We start from the raw sequence: 20232 nt of genomic DNA on the forward strand, positions 1-20232 counted from the left end.
AACATACTACCTACAAACAAAACAAACAAACTGTACTGTAAACATGGTCTGCTATCTGATTAAATACTGTGCAAAAAGGATCCGCCTCTATTGGTTGAGTTTCAACAGGATCACAATACATACTGCAGAGTCACGTCAGAGTACTAGGCACAAGCAGACTCTCACGTCACATAGTTATACTATTCACTCTGAAAGGTTTCTTGTGATCAAAATTGTAAGTTTTGATTTGATCAGTTTACTTTTTTTTAAAGCACTGCTCTGTTTAGAACTGGGAAAATGCCATCAATTCCACTTACGTGCTGTAGATCTATAAATCTTTAGAGACTGAGCATCTTCATATCCTGAGTCAAGAACGTTATTGTTACTATGCCAACAGTATACCAAGTTCTATTCATGCATTCATGACACTGCGTTGCTCAGACGGAGAAGAAATCTATTAACACAGTGCATTTGGAAAATGATGTTGCTTAAAAAAGAAAAGATTAAAGGATTGCACTTCATCTTCTTTTTTACTTTTACCTCTGTTGCATGTATTTTCTCTCGATTGTAAGTAATTGGTTCCTGCTTTAATCCTGTCCTGGAAAAATTACAGCATATGCAGTTTGTCAATCATATTCATTTAAACAGCAGGGTATCTAACTACCTGCATCTAAAAATCAGTTAAATTACTAAAGAATAAACCTTTCTGAGGATTTTTTTTCATGTTTTTAAAGACATAATAAACTAAAGGGACAGACTTGCGTTATTTCCATAGGCCCTTTTATTGTTAAAAATTAACTATTTAGATCCTCCTTTGTTTAGATCAATTCAGCACTCAAAATGTCATGAGATGATGTTTTTTAAAGGTGTACCCAGCACTCCAGATGAGCTCTGTGCTGGCTGTTGTATGCATTGAAAAAATACATATGATATTTTAAATGTAATGCGTTATGAATATGCATAGCAATTTTGCTGCACAGCTTGAGTTTGCATGTTCTTAAGCTTCTCAGTGGTCAATTGCAAATATACTGCATGCAGTAGCTAGAGAATGCGATAGAAATGCCGGGACAGGTAATTGTAGCCTGCCTGGGAATTGCCAGAAATACGTGACCAATAAGTCTGGGCTTTCAGTAAATAAAATACTTTATTTTTTATTTTTTTTATTTTTTAAAAGTATGGTTGAACCCACTCACTTCAATGCGTGTTTGTGACTGGTGAATAAGTGACTGGATTCTTCATCCATAGGATTTCTCATTTTACTCACCCAGAATACATACTACTCACATAAGGCCTCATTTATGACAGCAGCTAGTGTGCATGTTCATGATTTCCTTATTTACTATTGCAATTTTATTCATTATCGCGCAAAATAGTTATAGTTAAATAGGCATATTATTGCGCACACTAATTTTATTGTGCCACGCTATGATAATCAGAATGAATATGTGATTTGTATTTAAAATAGGCACCCCACTCTGAATAATGAGATGAGATTCATTCACACCGTATTTACTAAAGGGAGATAATCGTAGTGAGCACCTTAAGTGATCGATAATTAGTTTGGAAACCAGGCTGTAATCACAGATAGGCGCACTATTTAAACCTGTTTTTCTGGGCTGAAATCTATCTGGCATCATGGAGGCATTACTTTCATTAAAGTTTTCGTATAGAACAGTCAAGATTACCTGTAAATAACAGGTTATATTAAGTGTGAATAAATAGATTCATGTTATCATTTCTTAGATTGTATATTATAGGTCATTACATTGGTACAAATAATAGCGTGGTTAAATAAAACACTGAACCAAACAAGGCATTATAATTTAAAACCACCTCCTCCACTGGAATTTTTAACTCCTCTACGTGCAGCTTTAGTTTGCGTTGCCTCTGCCTGTCCCCTGCAGAGGGCTGTGTCTGTTGATCGCTCATTTTCAGTCAATATAAGCCACCTCCACTTTTCACAAAAGCTACGCCTGGACTGCTGGGGCTTTTTATATCACGGCAGTCACAGGTAAGTCTTGGACATTATCATACACATGAAATTATCACTCACAATACATGTAGTGTGCACTCTATGGTATGTAAATTAGCCAAATAGTGTGCGCGTAAATGACTTACAATTTTTAAAATTACGCACTGAATGTATGCAGTACAATTCCCACGTAGTGCATGGGAGGCAGAGTACAGTACAGAATTTTCTGTAATCCTTTTAGTAATATTGGGCCCTATTAAAAAATATTTAAATTCTGCGTTATTCGTTAGTCATAACAGACTTTAAAAAACAAACAAAAAAAAACAAACTGTTTAAATAATGTTTGTTAAAGCTTTGTGAATAAGGTCCATTACTTTTACAATTAGTAAAAATGGAGTATTGTCGAAAAAAATGGTTTGCAAAGAGAGATTTCTTTAGTCTACTGCAATACCAGATATCATGATTTAAAATGAATGTACATGTTTTAAAAACTACACATTTGAGAACTATGTAGTGAATGGATCATGCATTGTACAGAATCTCTTATAAATGAACACTTAGCTTTCTAATTTAATCAAATGCGACAGTGGATGCCATTCAAATAGGTGTTAACACTGATGTGAAGAATAATAAATCATTTTTATACTGGAGAGGTTATTTGTATACTAAATACGCAAAACCTGAGCTAAATAAAAAAAAAAAGTTTATCAAACCGGGTGCATTTTATTGTTTGATTGTAGTTCCTGGATGTGTAACAGAAACATTAACAAAAAGCAACAGTATAATATAAATGTGTAATGAAATGCATTCATTCTGCTATTTTTTTTTTTAATTTAGTTGTTGTTATTTGCCCAAAATTACAATTTATAGCAGCTAAAAAAAAAACTGCATTCAGGTACAGTATGTGGTGCCTGTTCCACTGTTGTGTCAACCAGTATTTGACTTTTAATTGGTGTAGAAGGCAGTGCATAGTCACACAGATTTTATTTAAAAAAATGACCTTAAAACCGGTTTTATCTGAAATGCAGCCACTACACTTCTGGTCCATAAGCATAATAAGTGAGAATATTAGAACATTTCTGATACTTTGGAAACCAAGCTTTGGTCCTCAATTACAAAACTGTCAAGACATTTTTAAGGAATATTTTGTAAAGGAATGGTTTTTAAAGCCAATTTTGATTATTGAATCAAGTTGCAGTTCATCAGATGTTTAATAGGGTTTGAACTCTAATTTTTAGAGCACTGTTTAATCTTATTAAATTTATAAACACTATTCATAAAATACTCCTTAAAAAAAAAAAACATTCCATGAAACAGTCCTTGCAAGTTTGTGGATTTTTCACTTTGTTGCATCCTGTTTTGAATATTACATATTGTCTAAAAGATCTAAAAAATGAAAACAGTCACAGCGTAGCATTATAATATGATGTACCAATCACAAGAAGTTCCAATTTAAACTGCAGAAAATGCAATAAAAAAAAAAGAGCCCAGATCCTAAACTGAGTCCAGTGCAGTTTGCTATTTAGTGTCTGTAAGAACACAGGCTGCTTATTTCTAGATAAGATTTACCTATGCCTAATAATCTGCTGAGTTATTTTATACATGACACTGTTTAACTTGTGAAACTTTTTTTTTCTTGATTTTTTTTCAGAGGCTTCATGGTGAATTACCTCTCAGTGCAGACGAGCTGGAGAATGTCTTTGACACGCTGGATGCTGATGGAAATGGTTTCCTTACCTTGGAGGAGTTCACCACAGGATTCAGTGGGTTGCACAGTGTTCATTTTATAGTACCCCCCCCCCCTTTAACTAGCAATATTTAATAGCACTAGCTTGATACTAGCTCTTCTATATATTGAACTGTAGCATTTCACAAAATGTCAGTATATCCCTGATGGCCCTTTCATCTAAAGTTTCAAGTACTACATGTACAACTATGTAAACCCAGATTCGTTCATGAGTGAAAGGCATTTCTTTCCCCTTGAAAAAGAGAAGCCAACTGGATAACGGGAGGGGGGTGTCGTTCAGCCACCTCACTCATCTCACTGGGGTAGCGGGTGGCGAAACTCCCCTCCCCGTCCATCCACCCACAGGTACTTGGAGGAACATTGTTCCAGGCCATCTCTTGCACCACCGGATCCAAGATGGAGATACTATTGTTCACCTTCTGAAGCTGTATGCTCTTCCTTCCGTCAGGAGAGATCAAGATCTGTCCACATTACACAAGGGATGCGAGCATGCAGAGGGACACACTGACAGCTCTGCATCCTCTTTAGATCAACCGGCCACTAGGAGCACAATGTCCGTCTGTGCAGGCTGATAGGACCAATCCTGTGTATGTCGCTCACCTCCGTCCGTGCAGGCTGATAGGACCAACCTTGCATCTGTCACTCACCTCCATCCGTGCAGGCTGATAGGACCAACCTTATGTCTGTCACTCATCTCCTGACCTCCTTCTGCTGCACTTCTAGCTTCATTTCTGCACCATCCTGTTTATTTTACAGGTTCTTTAGAGAATGCCCATGCAGACTTCACTGGCAATGCCATGGCCTTTACTGACCTGTGGGCTTCAAATGGAGTGGGCTTTACCTTTTCTTTTGGGGTTTATTTTACAATTTAATACTTTATTTACAGACCCTGTTACATTACACATTCTATTTTGAGGGTACTAAAACTTTTTTTCTCAAGTCCCATATGGATATTTAAAATGGTACTGTGACCAATGATAATAGTAATGATAATAATCTCTAAATAATAGACTGTGTAGTATTAACCTGATTGTTGACTCCCCAGGTGAGTTCCTGTTTGGTCAAAAGATTTCCATCAGTGAGGTGCCACAGGAGCCAGTGCAGTCTCAGACAGAGACTGTGTATCAGAATCAGTGGGAGGAGAGGCTGGCCGGGGGCGAGAATGATGAGGAGCGCCATTTCTGCATGCTAATGGAGAGCCTCGGGGCCAGCAACCTCTTTGAAGAGTAAGTCAGACTTGATGTGAAATGTACTGGTTTCTTTCTTCAGGTAAACAGTCAGCTGTAAAGAAACACATCCTTTTTGAAGAGTGCGGTGGGGAATATAATCAAAGAATTGTCTACTTGTTTTGAACATTACATAGAGAAATTCCGTTAAACAAACATAGATGCTAAAGGAGCTTGGGAATAGAATTGTTCAAACCCCAAAGATTAGTTTAAGCATCCATGCAGGTTTTGCCAACGACAGAAAAACCCCTATGCTGGCTTTCATGCGCAGCCGTCCTGGTTTCAGTCAGAATATGCAAATAACTGTACAGAAAAACACAGATTTCACATATTTTGTTGATTGCAGTCAGGTTTGATGTACAATTGAAATTAAAAGGCTCAAATGAGAATTCATCTTTTAAAGCAAAGTTTATTGAGGCATAGGTTTGTATACATGTTGAGTCCTAAGCTATGCAGGCACTGTTATAATGTATACTGGTTGTGTTGAGAACTAGCTGGTTCACTGTTCTTGAGTACTTGAGAGTATTTGATGTTACCTCTAGACACCTGTAAAGTTGAGGCATTTAGGATTCTCTGGATAAGCTCAGAGCAAGGTAAAAAGGCAGATGTAGAGAAAATAATCACTAAATATTAGAGTAACCATAACTCAGAATCACATTTTTTCACAGTCAGAGTGAAGTGAGGAGCCTGTGGGCTCAGCTGAGGAGAGATGAACCCCACCTCCTGTCAAACTTTGAGGAGTTTCTCGCCAGAGTGTCATATCAGCTGCAAGAGGCCAACAAGGAGAAGAAGGAGATGGAGAGTGCACTCAAGAGGTCTGAGCTTTACACAATCAGTCTGAACTGCCTTTGCACTGAGATGTGAATTACATCTAAACTACTAACCGGTAATGTTGTGTGCAATGCTCTTCTGAGCTTTACACATTGAGTCTGAACTGCCATTGCACTGAGATGTGAATTACATCTAAACTACTAACCGGTAATGTTGTGTGCAATGCTCTTCTGAGCTTTACACATTGAGTCTGAACTGCCATTGCACTGAGATGTGAATTACATCTAAACTACTAACCGGTAATGTTGTGTGCAATGCTCTTCTTCACTGAAGTGCATGGAAGCAGGAATCCACTCTTCAAGAGTATTGTTCCAACCCTACTTTAGACACAGCTTAAATACACATGCAATGGGTCTGTCAGGGGTACATGGGGTTGTTCAAACAGCAGGTCTTTTGTCTTAGAAAAATTAGATCAGAAGGCATCACAGGAGCTGCAGAAAGAAAAAAGAAAACATGGTGTAATTGAATTTAGTAATAAACTGGATTAAGGGCTTAACATTAACCATTAATAGACTATGAATGTCATTTGTTAAGCTGTTAGAATTGTGTGATAAATGTGTTTGATTGGTAACAGTCATAAACAGCTAGACAGTACCAATGGAACTGTTTGTCTCTGATAATTGGTTATCCATGAGAAACATTCAGTTCTTTACAGCTGACTTTAATGAGGTCTTTTGCTATACTGGGAAAGACTAGAAATGTGCTCATCTCAACAAGTTAGCTCAGACAGCTTGTTTTGAAAAAGCACTCAGAGAACATAAAATAGACTGTTACATTTAACACCATTCATTCTCACAAAATCATTTAATAGTTATTGATTACACATACTGTGAGCAAGGAAATGGTTATAAATCAAATGTTTAAATATACACAGTGGCGCTGCATTTTGAATATCCATTGACAATTGTGTACATGAAGCATTTACAGTGCAAAAAGCTAACAATCTTTGTTCCCATGGGGGGAAGTTTCAGTTGACAGTCAATGTTCCTTGTAGTATCATATTAATACCCTTTGTCTTGGTTTGGAAAACCTAATTTTGTCTTAGGTCAACTATTTAGCAGGGGATGACCACCATGTAGGACATTACAACTAAAGCAGAAACTTTCATCAATCAAGAAGCTCCATTCCAGGGCACTACCACACAGTAGATTACCGCGAAACATTGATTTGGTCATGAGTGTTAAATACACTGAGTTATATTTCCTAGACGTCTACACTGGTCAGCAGTGTTAAGAGTTTAGAAGAAACCAAGTCTTAAAAACGGAATTATTCACTGAATTGGCAGACACAGAGCATTGGGTGTTGACACGCCGCACAGGCGCGCAGATTTATTTAACACACACATGATGCCACTAGGGTACCAGCAATTGTAGCCCTAGTGTCAGATTTAATAAAAAAATCAAAACAAAACAAAGATAAAAATAAAAGTTTGCCACATAAGACAATCAGTCGCCTTGAGCTGTGGCACAGATGCCTTTTGAGCTGCACACAGCCTCCCCGGGCACGCCCCCTAGCCAATCCGGACCTCCCAGTCAGCTCAGTGCCGGACGAGTCTCACTGCTTAATTGGTTGCCGAGCAACACGTCTCCTGTTCCGCGTCCCAGCTGCACACATTTGCGCAAGAACCAGCCTCCTTGTCACAAGTAGCTCAAGAATGCCATTGTTTTAAAGCAGCTTAAACCATGGGCATTACAACTACCTTTGTTTTTTTATAATAGTTGCTCTCAAAGTTTGTAATCTCAGATTGTATTAAGTCTTCAGAACAGCCTCACCTTTTCAGCTGATTTTTATTCAGCTAGCATGGTTTTATACACAAGACCCAATATCCTTGAGCATTTCTTTCTGTGAGTAGTAGTCAATTGAAAAATGTGGATCGCAGTGTTCTTCCACATCATGTGGTTTAGCTCTGAGCTTTTCACATGGCCTTTTAATCGTGGGAATATATATGTACAGACTTGCAGCTAGATGCTTTACAAGGGGTTTGTTCAGTCTATATGATCTGTTTGAAAATTAAATATTTAATTATTGGAATACACATGCAACTGTTCTGTACCATTTATGGTTTTATTAACAACAACATTTTAAATAAACCAGTGGGTGGGCCTCATCGTTTTTTAGAATTCGTAATGTTTACCTCATCGTACAATACACCTACAAACAAACAAATCTCCCTCCAAGTCAAAAACAGCCCTCGGCTGCTGTCTCTAGTATCAGGAATAGGTTATTTCCTCATACACTCAACCAGCCATAAATTTATCACTGTATACCGCTGTAAACAGCTGATCTAATGGGAATTTATTGTAAACATTTCAATAAGCAGACCTTTATAACCAATATGACCATAGTTCCTCCTTTAGCTTTTGACAGGCAGGCAGACACACCTACAGGATGGTAGCTCGTCCTACTGTGGCCTTTGAGGATGGTAACTCTGCCTTTGAGGACGTTTATTTGTCATTTAAAAGTTGAACAGCCTACTTGAACAACCTTTTGAAGTCTTGTGCTGTGAAAATGTGATTAATGCTATACATATACTGGGAACTATGCCTGGTTCTATATAAGCTGATAATGTACAGGTGGACACTTCTCATGTGTGTGTGTTTTCTGTTTGATCCTGTAGTTCACTAGATTACTGCCTGTCCTGGGCTATTACACCCTTTTTGACTGATTTCACGTCTCCGTTCTCTGTCTGTTTCTAAAGGCAGGCATTGTAGAGCCTCTTTAATAATGGTAGTTATTTTAAGCACTCTGGGTTTTTTTTCTACTTTGCACAAAATTGAAATGTAAGAAAAAAAGAGAAAAGTTGAATACAGTCCTCTTCTAAACACACTGCCAGTGCCTAAGAGTCCTGCAGTTCCATTGGCAGGGGACTTCATATGAAATTGAATTAAACGACCTTCTGCTGTGACCTAGGAGGCATTATATATATATAAATGCATACCTTTTGTAAGGAGATGCGTAAGAGCTGTTTGTTAAGATGCGCTATACTACACTACTCCTTACATCACTTCAACCACAGTAATAATGTATGGAACAACAGCCCAATCCTGTTTTGTCATTATGTTAAACGAACCATTAATCAGCATGCAAAGCATGCAGAGGGTCATATTTTAAATATGAATTAGACAAATTGTAACAGTATGGTGTCATTTCTCCTATCTTCAAAATTCATCACCTGAAGGTTTGCAAACAAACAAACAAACAAACAGAAACAAAACACTATGAAGACATATTTCAATTCAAACGTGTTTCTTAACACTAATAAAAGTTATGACAAGGACGAGGGGACTGCCATGTCCTTACAAACGTTTCAGGACAGTATTGAAAAAGATACTAATTATTTCAAATAGCTTTTTCCTCAACATTTTCAATTTGGATAATATAATAAATAAGTAGGTAATACATTGATAATGTAAATACATGATTTTTGTAAATTTTTAAATTTTTTTTAATTTTGCAACATGACTAGTTCTTCTGGGAAAGTTATAAATAAAATATTCTTAAAAAGCAAATTGTGATATTGTTCACTGTAATCTTACTGTCAGGTACAAGGAATGCAGCCATATTCATTAAAATGAATATTGAAGTACTGTTGTTATTTTTGTGTGTGTGTGTGTGTGCTCTGTATTCAAGATGATGTCCTGGACTGCAGAAAAGCTTATTAACACATTCTTACAGTTTCACAGAGCTTTTAAAGAGTAAAGATAAAAACAGTAAATTAATGGGTAAATTAGCTCAGCTAGACAGAAAAGTGCAATAAATTGGGTGCAGTGTTTTTTTGTTTTTTTTGTTTTGGTATACTGTATACAACTACAGTAAGTGTTCGTAGGCAGGTAATGGAACATACAATGCCTTAGGGGTGACTTTGCCAGCTGTCAAGGTGAGGTCTTTTAGCAGTCTTCTGAATGAGCCCCCACCAGTTACAAATTCAATGCAGGAGCTTTATTCAGGAGCTTGCAAACATGGCACCCAGAAGTCAGTCTTGTAATTAGCTGTTAGTCACCAGTAGAAGCCACTTGTTATCTTTTAAAGTTGTCCCTGAAAAGCAAAAGTTGACTTCTGATATTGTCATTCATTTGTCTTTTACATTTCTGTGTCTATCTAAGAAAATAATTACTTTGGTTTCAATGCAGTTCTGTTGTAATACTATGCATGTACATCAATCCTATTAAGAATCTCCTGCTTCTTTAGTTATTATTTAATGTGCATATTTCAAATTAAATGCAGATAGAAATAACCAAAAATGATCATAAAATGTTATACTTTGTGTTCTTTTCTCTTTGAAAATCCTAAAAATGAAGCACAGTTTTTATTTCCCATTCATGCAGGAAGGCAATAACTCATGATGATGAAATGCAGCGGCTCTATGAAGAAATGGAACAGCAAATAAACAAAGAAAAGGAGAGAATACTTCTGCAAGTGAGCAAAACTTTCTTTTTTTTCTTTTTTTTTCTTAGTCGTCGCCAGTGGTTTTTACCCTGGGGCTTTGGTCAGCCAGGGTGTTCTCGACTTACCACGCACCAGTGACCCCTGTAGTCTGGCCGGGCTTGCCTATACGCTGCCCAGAGCTACGTTGTCCTCCGATGCTGTAGCTCTGAGGTGGCTACATGGTGAGTCTGCAGTGTGTAAAGAAGCAGTCAGCGGAAGACACACGCTTCGGAAGACAGCATGTGTTCGTCTTCGCCGCTCCAGAGTCAGCACAGGGGTGGTAGTGGTGACCTGAGCCTAAATAATAATTGGATATTCAAAATTGGGAGAAAATAATAAAAGATTATTGGCAACTAATAAAAAAAAACAAAAAAACTTGAGATTAAAGAAGAGCTCTTATTATCGCTATCAACCTTATCATGGGTCTAATTTTTCTTCCATTAAAGATGTTTTGAAGTTCGGTTTTCAGATATTTCAAATACAACGCTATACAATTTAACACACCTTCCTGGTACCTAATCACTACTTGTGCTCTGTGTCAGTATCATGCTAGTGGTCTGGCTGCAATCATATCACAGCGCAGGAAGTAATTGGTACCTAGGAAGAACAGTATTATTTTGATGTATATTGAAATGTTTTAGTAATCAATATATTCTGAATTACAGTAAAACAATTAAAAAGCATGCGCCACAATGAAAATAGGGGAGGGCAGCTATATGTTGCTCACACTGTTAAGAAGTAACACAATGGATTTGAAAGCTTTGATTATGGTAACTTGAGCAGTGTTTTCCTTGGTTTGATTACACTGTAACACTTTCCTCTTTGTGTTTAACCAGGATTCAGAGAAGTTCCTGTCTCTTAGCCAAGATCTGGAGCTTCAGCTTTCAAGAAAAGAGCATGAGCTGGATCAGCTAGTTCAGAAGCAGAGGAGGGTGATTATGAGCACTGGCTGCCTGCACTTATTCAATGCATAAAATATCCGAAAGCATATTTGGTACTTTGCAACACCATAATTCATAGTGTTGTCTTTGGGAATGTCAAAAATCTAGGGTTGATTTTGAAGAGAAACGACAGAGAAAAGGGCCAGTATGTTTAACCTTTTGTTCAAGTTTACAGATTTAGTGAAGCTTTTGAACTTGCATAATGTAGTGATTTGAATACTTAAATACATTAAAGATGCCCGCAAGCATGTTAAGTATATTACAGTTGTGTCAGTTTATTGCACTCCATTGCATCATAAAAAAATAAAGCAGAATTTTGTAGCCTGTCACAAAGATGGCCGAAGTGGGCGGCATCAGAACCAGGAAAGGAATACACACAGACAGGACGGATGAATTGAAATGATGGGAGCGCTTGCTTGTGCCGGTTTATTGTAAATAAAAGGTTTAACAAACAGAAAACACAGGACACGGCACTTCACGCCAAAATAAATATACAAACAAAAACGGACTAACACTTAACAAAACGGCAAGCAGATCGACAGACTAACAAACACGGTGAGTTTAAACAAACAAGTATCGTGCTGGTTCCACCAGCACGTAATAGCAATTGATTCTAAACTCTATTTGGTTTCTCCTCCTCTCTCTCTCCAGTTCTCCACTCACCGAACACCCAACCTGAGTTGGGTGAAAACATGTTGCTTTTATGCAGCTGTACCAAGACTCGATTGCTAATCAATCATTCAATTGAAGTCTCGGTACAACTGCACGTGAATTAATAAAGTGCAATTCCCCGTGCTCACATATTATTACTTTTTACTTGCACGTGAAGTGCTGTGCAATCCTCGTGCCTACATACAAATATACATTTTAAACACTCGTGTTACACAGACCCGTTTATATCCGGTGTACCAATGACTATACACCAACATTTAACACACCACACGCAACATATAACAGATAGTAGATAACACAGGAGCGGGCACTCTGTCACAGAGCCGAATAGACATGTCCTTATACAACTACAGTACTTGAAATGAATGCAAACTTATAAGTGCACTTAGGTCTCCTGTTTCTGTGTTAATATAAAAGCAGCAAAATAATAAGTAGGTAAGGTAATTGGAACATCAAGAGATGACAAACTGCAATTTTTTTCCCTTTTATGTACAATGTGTGGTTTTATTTTCATGCCTTTTGTTGTGATTCAGTCAATAAAATGCAAAAAGGCTAAATTATTTATATTGTGACCTGTATTCTCATAAAGAACCATTCCCAACAGGAACGACGTTATCAGGGAAGACATGCACCATTGTTTTATCACAATGAAGTGGTAATTGCTCTACTCCACCGGTTGTAGTGTCATATTAATTAAAAGTTGTTTACTCCTCTACTTGGCAATGCTTGTGATAAACAACAAACCTGGTTATAAAAGCAGTTGTTGCTAAAGAGCCAGAGTGCATCACACTGATAACATAAATTAAGATATTTTAATGATCTCTGTCTCTGGAACTGCCTTGCAAATTCTCAGCAGGGCTTTTAAGGCTAATCATACTAAATGGGATATAATATTAGCCAATTTCTCTTAATCACCTTTTCATAAAGCACACTCTGTCTTTATTATGTGCACAAGTCATTAGTCATTTCTTTTGTACAGATTTTAAAAATCCCTGGCACCTCTTTTATTATTGCTATCGCCAACGCACTTTGCAACGTTTCTCACTGACAACATGGTTTCTGTTTATAAAGAATGTCGGCTGGATATGGGGAAAGGATAACCGAGCTGGAGGTAGCATTAGCCGTCTTTAAGATGTGTACTTATTTTTATTCTTCTCAGTGTGGAGGTTATTACATCATTTTCCCATATGTGACAGTCTTCTCAGTGATCTCAGCTTGAAGAGGTGGAATTCAGCAGCAGTGGGTCCCCTCTGCCTCACCGGCATCTTTTGTCTAAATGTGTAAAATGGTGTAAATCAGTGGTGTTGTTGAAATTCAGACTGTACGTGTTGGGAATTCCAGATTCACAAGCTTCTAGGAACATATTCCAGTATAGATTAAAAAAAATTAAAAAAAAATCTTCCTCTTAATGGTGCCGCATAGACAGAATGTGGGTCTAAAAAAATCATGGTCAATAGGCCCTATTCACAAAGATTTAACACAATATTTAAACAATGTTTGTTATGATGGGAATTATGGTGTTTTATTAATGTCTTCAATGCATTTCAGAATGATTTTAAAGAATTCAAGCTCTGGAACAATTTCATTAATACCAAAAGTTTACAAGAAAGGGTTGCACGAAAAGGTTTAAAAGAAATGCATCATTGTACCTTTGCTGTAGGTTGTGTTTTTCATATCATGGCAATATATAGTTTTCATATTTTGTATTCAAACATCATGGGTCATAAATCAGCTTGTGAATAAAGCGGAGGATATTTCTCAATTTTTGCTCATGAGAATCATAATGTATCCAGAGCATGGTCCCACCTAAAACAATACCACTGGTATTCTGTTCCCCCTCACCGATTTTAATCAGATTATCTATAAAGAGCATAATCTGGATACATCAAGGAAACTCATTTCTCTCTTGACATAATTTCCCAATTGGCAATTGAGAAATTGCTGAAAAATATATTCTTGCGATACATACATCATGGAACACACAACCTATATTAAAAATTAATTTGCTATTTTTTTGAAACCTTTATCATTACTGTGACCTTTATTGCAGCTCTTTCATGGTTCTTGGCAGGCTTCACCTAGAGAGCTGCTGAGGTTGAAACAGTTTTGTTTGTTATCGTTGCCCAGCTGGAGCTTCAGTGCATGGATCTGCACAGCAAGCAGCACGAGACCAAGGTGCAGAACGTGAAGCTGAAGCAGACCAACGAGGAGCTGGGGAAGGACCTGGAGAGGACCTGCCAGGAGCTGGCCCTGGCCCAGCAGCAGCTCCAACATCTCCATGAGGAAGCATCTCGGCTGTACGAGGAGAGAGAGATGTAAGCACCAAGAGACGCCTTGGGGATGGATTCGTTCAAAGCCTTGTAGTTTCACTAAGATATGGCTCAGTTATAGAGGGGCACCTGTAGCTCATGTGTTAGCATTCGATAAGGTTGGAAACGTAACAAGTACCTGGAAAATGTGATTAAATGCTTCCATGGAACAAGGAAAGGATAGGGGTCAAATAGCAGAAGAGTATTGTTGGTGTTACTGTGTTATGATGAAATGCATGTACAGGATGTACTAGACTCAGGGATGCAGGGATCTGAACCTAGAAAATCAAGGAAATATAATTAGGGTTTTATTTTTGACAGTTTTTTTTCTATTTGTGCACAGAGAGGTATACAGGGTTACAGAAGGACTACAAAGAGAGAGAGCAGGTCTGCTGAAGCAACTTGACCTGCTGAGGTAACATATGATCAATTCTGTACTTATGACAAACAAGAGCTTCTGCATTTACTAGACAAGGTCAGTCACTGACTGAGCAAGAGGCTGAATGAATGCTGGCTTTCTTTTATTGTTTGAAAATATTAAAACATGCCACTCAGGGAGGAGGTTGTAATCTACTATAAGAATAAACATCCATTGTACTATATTAGAAATACAGAGGTCACATCTGCTCTGTAGATGTTTGTGATCACATGTCTTTTATTGAAGGAGAACATTTAAATAAACTGGGAGGGGATTCACATTAGATTTTAAGAATAACCTAATTTAGATCATGCCGCTGTTTAGTTCATCAAAGTGGTTGAAGGCAACAAAATAATTTCAGAAATAACAACAGGATACAAATGATGGGAAGCACATTGCTGCCAAAGAGGGGAAAGTCAGGTTTTTACAACTTTTTACGTGTAAAAACATGAAAAGAATCACTTAATTACATTATTATATTTGTATTGTCTTGCAAGCAGGGGCATATTTACAGGAAGCACCTGTTTTTATATGTTTTAGTAGAGTTGAAGAGATAGAAGAAACTGAAAAACATAAGGCTTTAATATGGTCTTGTCTTGTATCAGTTATACTGACTACAACACGTTTGTGGTGGCAGTAGCATGTACAATGGGCTACGATGCAGATACCAAAGCGGCTTTTGCAAAAGACAAACATAAATCTCTTGCTGTAGTTTTGTTTTGCAGCACAGCACTGGACAGCACAGGAAATAAGCTTGCACACACTCCATTTAGCATGCTCATTGAGGTTGATCACTCAGGCACCACAAAGAGGAGAGCCATGCATGGTGTACTCAGTCTGTGCAAGGATCCTACATGTTGTGTGTCAGTGCCCAATCCAACACCCATCCTGAGACGGCTCTCTCTCTACCACCCGTTTCAGTGCCCTGGGTCCAGGACACCAACATGCACATTTACACACTTTCAACAGTATTTACTTCTTAACTGATTTTCACTGATTAACATAATGCCTTGCTAGCTGTTTCACATAAGGTCAGATAGGCTTAACCAGTCCACAACTATTATCAATCTAGTATCTGTCATTGAGAGACGCTCTCCGACAGCTAACACATATGTAATTAGGTGATCTTTTTCATGGACTTACAGTACAAATAAAAGATCATTAGTTAATGTGTTTCGTGTTTGCACAAGTTAGTAACTCATAAAGAAAATATATGTGTATTTCTCTTTAGGGAAATGAACAAGCATCTTCGAGATGACCGGGATGTTTGTTTTGAAGTAAGTAAATCGCTCACCAACGCAAGAGTCTTCTATTTGACTTTTTTGTTTATTTTAGGTAGGGGTGGCAGGCAGTGCAATCAATTAATCAAACTGCTTTTATTTATCTTTTTATACTCCTGCTGTGCACTGTCTAAAACTATAGATTATTAAATACAGGTTAGAATTCCATTTTTGGCAGACCCCAGAAACCCCCCCAGGTATAAAGAGGTGATTGACTGGATTAAGGAAACTGAGGACTGATCTTCGATGTGTGAGTGCCAGTGGCTGGGTGACATTCAAACCGGCCATTTCAATGGAAAGAAAACAGGTCAAATACACGATTGCACCTTTTGATCGGATTTGTTCCCTTTTTAAAGTTTACTATAGTAAATGTGCACATTAATTTTGTGGTTTATCATTCGACTATGCATTGACCATCTTTTAACATGTGTAACCTATGGGTTTTTTAATTTCTTGAATAATTTTTAGATCGGTGACCTAAAAATAAATAAGACTAGATATATTTTGCTAATTGCATGGGCAGTAAACACTTGATAGACACCTTAGACACCTACCCAGCCCATGGTTAGTGCTGACTGTGGTCTGTGAAATCAGCCAGTAAGAACCCGTATTTTCTCAAAGCCGATTCTCAGAAGAAACAAATGATGCTAATGTGAACATGAGGTACCGTATGTCAAGAAACTAACAGAATGTATTTAATTCCTGCAGAAGCCTAAGAGTTCAGTCTCAAATTCCACCTGGAATCAGAGATCTGGATCGATTGTTGGTAAATACACAGAGCGAAAACCGTCCCTGAAAAGGTAAATCAGTTGTTGTGATGTGCTTTTAATGTCAATTATTCTGGCTGTTCCAATTGCCCCGGTTGTAATATAAAGTAAAGCCATTGTAGGATTTTTTTTTTTTTTTTTTTTTTTAAACCAAAGTACTTTTTAATAAGAGAAAACGGTCCTCTCGCTGAACAGTAATGCACCACATTATCAAAACATATTGAACTGAAGTAATGAGAGTTTTCCAAAGGCTTATTTAAAACAGTACATGCAAGGAAGCCATTACTGCAGTGCCAGAATTGTGTGGGAGTTTAAACCCAGTGTGTTCAGCAGTTACATTAAAAGGAAAGGATGTGGCACGTATTTCCCCTGCTTGTGGATGTTGGCTCTTTGAAAGCTATTATCTAACTGTGATTGTTTGTTTGTTTGCTTTTCAATCCACATATTAGTTCCCTGTAGATACCTAAACATAAAAATCAGAAACATCAGGGTGTGGCACCTCAATAAGCAGCCAGGACAGCACTGATTTAACTAAATTAATATTCATACTCAAAAGAGTGTTCTGTATTTGGCAGATGTTTCTATTTTTTGTGCCAATGTATCTGGAGTACTGCTAAGGTATCACCCATGGTACTTAATAGAAGTAAAACAAAGGTTCAGTTATACAGCTTGCTTGGCAGTGTTTGCTATGAAAAGCTAGGGAAAACAAATCTACAGTGTGCAATAGAAATTCACACTGAAAATGTATTTCAAACACACAAAAACATTTTTTTTTTTTTTTAAATAGTCCCTTAATTTCTAAATATGTCTCAGAAAAAAAAACAGCATTAAAAATAAAAAGACATGGCACCTGAAATATTAGAAATTGGTCAACAACAACAAATCAAATCAAATAATGTGTAATAATTATTAATCCTTGCAGTGATGATGAAGAAGATGTCTTATCAACAAGGAGAAACTCGGACGGTATGAATGGACACTGCCAGGCGAACAAAGAGAACGACTACGAGAGTAAAATGATGAAGAAGCGGCACCTCAAAAGGATCATCTCCATTGAGGAAGACCACCTGCCACAGTTCCTGGATGTGGAGTATGGGATCCAGCTGAATGAATGGGCTGAGGAGGCTGAGGAGCAGGAGGAAGAAGAGGTGGGACAGAGATGGCAGGCAGAAGCTGTTTATACATCTCCTGCAGCTTTAGGGACAAACCAGCACCCTTCTGAGCAGAGGGACCAGGTCTCCAGCAGTGGGGCACCATCCTCTCCAAGATGGCAGCCAGTAGGCAAGGAGACAGTGGCACATGTGAGTACCATTGTAACAAAACAGCATACCACTTTGCAGCACACGAGATTGGCGCACTTTTGTTTCAGGTGGGAAGTGGATGCATCCTGAAGTTTCGTAAGATGATTTTGTATAAGTTTTATAATAAGTTTTGTTCTATGGGTCAACCCCTGGAGTTTCCTTACTGCTTTAACCCTTAGCGGTCAATTTATTCAGCGCTTGTCAGGCGCATCAGGTCCAATTTATTTTCACACACACTCTTTATTTCACACGCGCTGTTTAAATATATATTTTTTTTCAGCGTAAAACAGGTTTAAAAGGCACTGCATATCAACAGGAAACTCAGGACTGGATCTCCAGTCAAGTCCCACCCCTTGTTCGCTGTATTTTTCACATACCTCTTCATAGTCATGCATACTGATAAATTCTCTCCTGATCATTCATTTTATCACCAAACTCCTCAATAATGCAATCCAAGTCATTATTTTATTACTATAACATCTCAAAAAGCTCTGCAAATGTCTGTATCTTTGAGCGCTGGATGCAGAAGCAGCTATCTTTTTTGTTTGTATCCGTGTTATCTCAGTGGTGCAGGGGCTATGTGTATTGCTCAGATACGCCCCCTTTTTTCGGCTTCTGTCTGCTCCTATCGGTCTCACTTGGCCATTGAAAGGATTTCTCTGCTTTTTCCGGAGACAAAACAGCTAGAGGCCTGTGCTCAGCACAGATGGGAAAGCAATTACATAACTCACTGGAAATCTGACATATGCCCCAATATTATTATTATTATTATTATTATTATTATTATTATTATTATTATTATTATTATTATTATGTGATGCTTTGTAATATTTCAGTACTTAGTAATTGAGCTAATCAAGTGTTGTCAACTACAGTTAAAGAAGTAACTTGGGATTTTTCCTTGTAGGAAGAAGGACACATTGCCACCCCGGATCGCGTATTCAAAATAGTTCTTGTAGGGAACTCCAGTGTGGGTAAGACATCTCTTCTGAGACGCTTCTGTGATGACTGTTTCTACCCCGGCACATCTGCCACAGTAGGTATGTAGCTCGCCTGGCATCATCTAAAAAAAAACCTTTTCCAAGAGTTCAATCTGCACTGACAGTGCAGCCCTGATGATATTAAACAGCATTTATGCATTTAGTCCTCTGGATACGGAACATTGTCAGCTCATGTCTCTGCTGTGTCGAGCCCTACCACTAGAAGTAAATTGCATTACAGAAAGTCTCCTCTATTCTGCAGATGAGAAAGGCATTCCTTGTTCACATATTTGTTCAGGGGTGGCCCCTTTCTTTTTTTAAATTAAAAAGTAGGTGAATCAAGACAAAACAACTGCTAGTAAACCACATTGAGATGATTACATATATATTGCCATTTGGTATACCAAAAAAACAACAACTATGTTTTAGAAAATTACAACTTTTTTTTTTTTATCAAAATCCAAGATTTCAGTGCATATAAATGTAAGGGGGGCGTTTGTTTGAAGGCAGCACAGTGAGTTTGACTGAGCTCCGATTGCGTTCCCTCTGAAGTTAGGTCAGCAGTGGTCTACAAGGTCCTAAAGCCTGCCCACATAACTGTGTACATACTGTATACTCTACTCCATCACGCCTTTAAAAAAATAAAAGTCCTAATAAAAAAATTATCCATCATCAAAAACCCTATAAATGTATTTAAAAAATGAATGAGAATACATAGACACTAAAAACAGTACGTGAAATTTTCAGAGACTTTTACCTGAAATCCTTGTTAGAATTGTTTATCTTTATAATTAGAATTCTCAAACTGATACAAACCTGCTTACATGACCACTTACAAGCTACTAAATGTCACAATTGTTTATCTATGGTTTGGAAACCTTATAGGATTGTGTTTTTTCCTTTCTGATACAAAGAAGCTTGTGAAAATGTGTCTTTTTGTGTTAAACATTGCTTAGCCTTTGTACCGATGAGTAATTCATGAATGTAAAATCCACATTGATGCTAGTCAGTGTCAGCAAGCTAAGTGCCATGCACAATACCAGAGCCTTTTGTCTTCTTACACTCGATAACCATTACCTTAGACACACAACGCTTTCGGACAACAGTACTCAAGTAAAGGTACTAATGTACGACTTTGATTCCCAAAATTATGAAAACATTTATTGTGGTTCCCCTTGAGAACAGAATTCCATAGAACAGTATTTAAGACTATTTGTTATTCAATTGTTTGTGCTGGAACAGTCCAAGACCTATTTAGAATACCACAATATAATGGAGCTGATATAAATTGGTGTGTGTTTTTAAGGTTTTATTTATTTCAAATATGCATCTTAATTTATGTTTCTTACTTATTAACTGTAGTTTTTGGGGGCCTGGTTCCCAT

At 37.6% G+C, this 20232-nt stretch overlaps 1 protein-coding gene across 2 annotated transcripts in view; it reads left to right on the top strand.

The window, feature by feature from the left end:
* Window positions 1-20232, top strand: part of cracr2aa (calcium release activated channel regulator 2Aa) — a 44397-nt gene that overhangs the window by 16163 nt on the left and 8002 nt on the right. For both annotated transcript variants that reach the window (XM_041254342.1, XM_041254341.1), the window contains exons 5-15: window positions 3603-3714; window positions 4744-4924; window positions 5593-5739; window positions 10081-10171; window positions 11017-11112; window positions 13921-14108; window positions 14446-14517; window positions 15752-15797; window positions 16509-16600; window positions 17490-17868; window positions 18776-18908. In XM_041254342.1, the coding sequence (XP_041110276.1) occupies window positions 3603-3714; window positions 4744-4924; window positions 5593-5739; window positions 10081-10171; window positions 11017-11112; window positions 13921-14108; window positions 14446-14517; window positions 15752-15797; window positions 16509-16600; window positions 17490-17868; window positions 18776-18908 (1537 nt within the window). The remainder of the gene's footprint in view (window positions 1-3602; window positions 3715-4743; window positions 4925-5592; window positions 5740-10080; window positions 10172-11016; window positions 11113-13920; window positions 14109-14445; window positions 14518-15751; window positions 15798-16508; window positions 16601-17489; window positions 17869-18775; window positions 18909-20232) is intronic.

The sequence above is a fragment of the Polyodon spathula genome, chromosome 7 (genome assembly GCF_017654505.1).
Source record: "Polyodon spathula isolate WHYD16114869_AA chromosome 7, ASM1765450v1, whole genome shotgun sequence".
NCBI lineage: Eukaryota > Metazoa > Chordata > Actinopteri > Acipenseriformes > Polyodontidae > Polyodon > Polyodon spathula.